Here is a 6,055-nt window from a genome sequence, read left to right on the forward strand (position 1 = left end):
TATATATATATATATATATATATATATATATATATATATATATATATATATATATAAGCTAATTAAGTTTGAAGTTCTTCAATAATTATTTCTTGTTAAAAATTCCATTGAATACTGTTCTACCAATCCATCGATTTACCCCATTTTACTATAAATTATAAAAATGTGTAAAGAAAACATTGATAATCTATAAAGTCATTTTGAATTATTTTCCTATAACATTAAATATTTTGTAAAAGCTTGAAATATATTTCAAAGAAAAAATACTGTAAATTATTTCTTACCCCTCGTGAGAATCTATATCAAACACTTATTTTTCAGCAAAATATGTACAAAGGTCAAAGAGTGTGGATATCTCACACTGCATGGAAAAATTCTGTGTGAGAAACATCGGTTACATCACATACCAGGAATTTGATTAATCTTGTTTCCAGAACTGAAATGGTCTTAAAACTGAAAAAAGAAAGATAGTAGAATATGGTTTGAACTACTCAAAATTTTAGTGATTTCAATTCACAGAACTATTGTTTGGAAAATTGTAAAATGGTTTTCATTACAACTGAACAAGGCGAGGAAAACAATCCTAATGAACAAGTTCTACCTAAAATAACAACTATGCCATACTATCTGATGCAAGTACATGGAAGCTGCTGCAACATTCAGACACCACAGAACCAGCGTATTAAGGAAGGTGAATACACCAGCAAACATAATCATACAAGACAGTTATCCGTGAAACCAACTAAACTGTTTTTCCCGTTACAAGTTAAGGATCATAAAAGAAATTAGCTAATAAAAATATAGCATGGGAATGAAAAATCATTGCGTATTCACTTTTCTTCATGGTACATAAGCCCTCATCAGTGGTTTCTTGCATCCATGACTGGGAGTACAACTCTATTCAATGTCATCAATCCAATCACCATATATCCTACTGATTTTATCTGGACCTTTCCACTTCTGATGAGTTCTCTGCCCTGGTCTCTGAATCACAATGGAAGGCCTTTGTGAAGGGACTCCAATATGGTACACATCGGAATGGGCAACAGGAGTAACCGCAGCAACAACGTTATCGGCAGAAGCTTTTGAAGCTGCACCCTTATTCGTGTCACAGCCAACCACAGAAGCACCATCTCTGCTTTCTCCTTCCATAAGCCCCCCTCCATATCTGTGCAACTCTGTGATCACCATATCAGAGTAAGATGAGTGTGAAAATCGATTACTTGTTACTACTAAATACATATCTGATAGATAATCAATTCAAGCCAACAACACACTTGTATGTGTCAACATCCAAGAAAAAAATACAAATATAAGCATTCTCAGGCAGATATTAAAATGATGGGGGATGAACATTTAGATATAAAAATAAATAAATACAGCAGAGTAAGTGTATATTTCCAACATGTTTCTGCATTCCAATTGTATTTACTTTTACTTCTAGTCCTATATTTAAGAAACAGATGAGGACAATTTTTTTATCCTTTTTATGAGAAACATAGAACCATTTCCAAATGTTTTATTACTAATCTGCTTTTATACTCTTAGTTTATTGGAGAGTCTATTAATGAGTTATGTACTCATTCCCCATAAGTGTGGATGCATTTAGTGAGTTATCAACAAAAATAATCACTCCCATTGGTTCAAAAAACTTATTTCTTGAATTCTGAGAAAAATCATTGAATATAACCAAACACTTCAATCATTTAATTCCATAAATGTTTCTAGAATACATCTTAATTTCTGACATTATTAATTAAAATTAACTAACTTAACTATGTTTATTGGTTCTGATGAGTTAGGTATTTGTTTTTTTTTTTTTTATACATAGAACCAGAGGTGGTATATACTAAATTATTACGTTAATTGGATGACATATTCTATGATACCCAAATAAATTAGGACTTTGGTACAATTGTCCATGTCCATCAGTTGAATGGATTTCGGCAAACCAGAGAAAGAGGGAGTGACAGTTTCTCGACAACATTACCAAAGCCCTTAAATTTCAGAGAGAAGAATAGAATTTCTCTAATTATAACCTTCACAAATGCTTCCAATTTTTTATGTCATATCATTTAAATTGTATAAAATCAGAAAGCAACACAATCAAAATTTATTAACATGGAAGCTAAAATGTATTTCAATACAATATGTATGGCCCTAAATCTGCTTATGCAGGTGGAATCTAGGTTGCGAAATATAAATCATTCGTTGCATTTCTGGTTTCTCAAGCCCTAGCATAGCAGTATCTCAAGAATAGTACTATTTAGTTGGAGAGAACCCACCATTTGATTGGTTACCTAAATTTGCTTCTTCACATTTGTGTTTGGCTACATTTGTAAGTATGTCAACGGACAAGTATAGTTTAACAAAGTTTCATTTCTCTTGGTGTGCTTCCACTGCGTACACAGCAGTTACAAAAGTTGCATCTTACATTTTTTTGCTTCAATTCCATCTACAACCTGCTACTTAAGAACCTATGCCTTTCTGATCTCTCATTTATTTTAGTAAAAAGAAACCTTAGATATTGAAGCATTCAAGGCACAGAAAAAGTATCAATAATCTCAAATAAGGGAACACATAGTTAATGATAGATATTTCGGAAAAAGAGAGGGCCAAATTTCCACACTTCAAAACCCAAAAGTTCTCTCTTGCTGTAGGTTGAGTTTGTTATGCCTTTCATTGTGTAGAAGTAAAAGGAACCATGCATTTCCCTGTGCACAAGCGTGATTTTCTGACATGCAAACATGCTGGAACAAAATATTGCAAGGATTACTCCAGCTGCCACACACACTTTAATGACATGCTTGATACAACACTTGGATATCAAATTATTAGTAATTGACATAAGTATTTATAACATACTCAAAATAAGAACAGCAGGAACGATAGCTATACTAACCACATAAAATGAATAAATAAAATCCAAGATTGAATAATACATAAACACAAAGCAATCTATCATCAAGTGCCATCGACACAGATTCTATATCCAAATAACATGAATAGACTTCATAATGAGAAATGACAGCAACAATCCAAAATATTTCCAATTCTAGAAGCATTTTACACAGCACACAACTATCCCTCAATTATCACTGAAAAAGGAAAAGATCGTAAAAACAGCGAAAAGGAAACAGGGTTGTACCTGTGGCACCATGAGCAAAATGGCATTTGTTGCCAAAGGGGCAATACCCTGTCATCTCCCATTTATTGCAAATCCTGGTTTTCCAATTAGAGGGCTTCGAATTAGCCCCATTCCCAGCGGCGTTAGCACCACTACTACCACCACCACCATTTCCACTTACACCTCCCCCGCCACTACCACCGCCACTGCTTCCACCACCACCGCCAGCATAACCCCCTGGGCCTAAACTTATAGCAACACTCTCTCGGTTCTTTGATTGTTCATCATGAAGGAAGGTGCAACTATCCCCATAGGGACACCCTTCCTCAGTATAAAACTTCTTACAATGCCTTCCCTTGTAGGACCTCTGCATCGTATCACCTGCAAAGGTGGAAGACCCCACAGTGGGAATCTGAAACTCCTCCCTTGGCTCTGCCATCACTGCCTTCTCCTCCTCGTGTGCTGCCACAATCTCCTGCCAATTTGGTGGCGGGCGGCGTAGCTCCTCAATGCTATGGGCAAAATTGCAGTTGGTGATGTAAGGGCAGGTCCCTGCCCTGAACTTGCAGCACAGTTTCGTCTTGAAGAACATTTTCCCTATAGCCTTTGACCGGTTTGAGCTCCCATCCTGCGAATTCCGGGACTTTTTGCTAGGCGGCTCCGACCGCGACTCGTAATTCGAGTTCGACGGCGTCGATTCCGCGTCTCCGTTATTGTTGTTGTTGCTGTTCCAATACCGGTACTCATCCTCCGTTGCCCAATCGGCTTGATCGCCGGACCAGCTCTCTCCTCCTCCACCACCGCCAGTGATTATTTGAACCACGTTCCCGTCTCGAGCGTAATCCATTGTCGCAAACGAGGCAAAACCCTAATCAGATTTTGACCTCAGAGTTCTGTCTCTGTATTGTTCGTCCTCGGAAATGGGGGTTATAGAAAATTTGAGAAAAGGGTGATTCGCGGAAACTAACACCTACCTAGAAGTGCCCCCAACACAGCTGCAGCTGAGGAAATGGAATCAACGGTTTCTTTTCTAGTTCTAACAAGACTATCTTCTTCAAGACAATCTTATCTCAAAGTATTCAAGACAATCTTAGTTATGTTCGAGACAATCCTGTTCAAGACATCTCGAAACATCAGACAGATCTTGTAGATAGGATGATGAGAAAAACACAATTGTAAGAAAAAGAAGTCTGTAACAAAGATTCACTTAATCCCTACAAAGATAGTTTAATTTATGGCACCAACTGAAACTAGATCTGTGAGAACAAGAAAAATGAAAACAAAAAACTGTCATAAACCTGATACAAATATTAGTTTGAACATTTGTAAGTAAGAAAGATTCTCAAAACAATGCAATCTAGGAAAGTGTTTCAAACTGGGATGTGTTTCAGAATTTTTGGTACCTGGTTAGAATTTCGTGTGAACCAACAGGAACTGGAGAAACTCTGTATTTTTTATTTTTTTTCTAAGGCTAAGATTGTCTCTCTAACAATGAAATGAGTTTGAGAGTTGACGACTTTGTCAGTATTCCGCTGATCAATGTTTGTCCATTCATATCTATATATATATATCTTGTGCTACTTATGCACATTAAATTTCAAATATTAAATAATATTATTTATGATTGTATGCATCAATTAATTCTTCTGAAGGTTATTAATTCTCTAGTAATGCATTGTTTAGTTACGTGTTATCTGCATGTTCATTAAAAAATATTAATTAATATATTCGTAAACTAGAATAAATATAATCGGGAAAAACTAGTAAATGTTATTTTTAATTTGTAAATGGAGTATTTTTTTTCTTTACATCATCAATAAACAAAGTAATATTTTAAATATTTTTTTTTCTGATATTACTAAAAAGATTATTAAGCATTTACAAAGAATAAGGAATTTTTGGCCTCTCTTAAAAATGTATAGAAATGTAGGACATTCTCTTAAAAATAATATATTTAAGGGTAGAAAATTGTTTCCATGTCAAATAATATTCAAGAGGATAACTGGATTTATCATATGTCAATATTTAAATTTAGGAAAAAAAGTAATTGAAAAAAAAAAGAAAAATAAGATTATATCTCTGTTAAGATCTCGAAAAGTGTATCGAATCGTATCAAGTAATAATAATGGTAAGACCGGTATAGTTTTTTAAGAGACTCGCGACACTAAACAATCATGATTACCTAACTAATTAACACATTGATGAACGATTTTTGGGTTTTTAGATGCAAAGACAATAAAAGTAAATATGAATGCAAATGTAATCAATTGAACTAAAACACAAAGATGAATGAATGATATTTGTAATATGAGATGAATATGTTGTTGGGGTTTAGATTTTGCCTAATTTAGTCTCATGTATATAAGAATTATACTTCTTCATTAATGTTAATGTCACTATCTAAATTACTTAAAACCTGATCCCTTAGTGAAGGAAGTTTATCCTTAATTACTAAACCAATCCCTTGCATCCCTAATAATTAATTCTGCATTACCATTAGTAGCTTAAGACAACCAAAACTCATATCCCCATCCTTGAGCAATACTGCTTTTGGGGGAATTATCCAAATCATGAATTGTAAGATATCTCCCGATACTCATGCAAATCATACATCATGTCATGAATGAGTTAAACATAACAAGCATTGAACGAAGAAGAAAAACCCTAACAATTAATGAAATATTCAGATATAATTAAGAATAAATTCAAATACATGAGAGTTCACAAGGTTACTGATAACAGTCTAAAAACCATTATTTTCATACTTAAAATTGATATCAAATACACCCTTTGACTCAGAATTAGCTTGAAATCATGCAATTAGCTTAAGTTAGAGTATAAGAGAGTCAAATTAGGTTTTATTGGTTTTATGCTTGGTTTTCCTTTTATGTGGCATAATTTATCAGGAATTGAATGAAGGAAGTCAAG

At 34.1% G+C, this 6,055-nt stretch overlaps 1 protein-coding gene across 3 annotated transcripts; it reads right to left on the reverse strand.

The window, feature by feature from the left end:
* Positions 1-560: 560 nt before the first annotated feature.
* LOC106774492 (zinc finger CCCH domain-containing protein 12) lies at positions 561-4,662 on the reverse strand. 3 transcript variants are annotated; one of them, XM_014661512.2, is made up of 3 exons: positions 4,531-4,662; positions 3,149-4,238; positions 561-1,178 (listed from the first exon to the last, which is right to left on the reverse strand). In XM_014661512.2, exons 2-3 carry the CDS (start codon positions 3,972-3,974, stop codon positions 898-900), a joined length of 1,107 nt encoding a protein of 368 aa, XP_014516998.1. In that variant the 5' UTR covers positions 3,975-4,238; positions 4,531-4,662; the 3' UTR covers positions 561-897. The 3 variants fall into 3 exon arrangements, with proteins under 3 accessions (XP_014516998.1, XP_014517006.1, XP_014517014.1); XM_014661520.2 differs by having other exon boundaries at positions 3,149-4,383; XM_014661528.2 differs by lacking the exon at positions 561-1,178 and adding an exon at positions 1,810-2,750.
* Positions 4,663-6,055: the final 1,393 nt, after the last annotated feature.

Source organism: Vigna radiata, chromosome 1 (assembly GCF_000741045.1).
Source record: "Vigna radiata var. radiata cultivar VC1973A chromosome 1, Vradiata_ver6, whole genome shotgun sequence".
In the NCBI taxonomy this organism is placed as follows: Eukaryota; Viridiplantae; Streptophyta; class Magnoliopsida; order Fabales; family Fabaceae; genus Vigna; species Vigna radiata.

Bases quoted from the DNA above. Each gene is read 5' to 3' on its own strand.
- LOC106774492 (XM_014661512.2), bottom strand. From the start codon at position 3,974: ATGGATTACGCTCGAGACGGGAACGTGGTTCAAATAATCACTGGCGGT. The intron at 1,179-3,148 runs GTACAACCCTGT...TGGTGATCACAG, and splicing joins TTTTGCTCATGGTGCCACAG to AGTTGCACAGATATGGAGGG.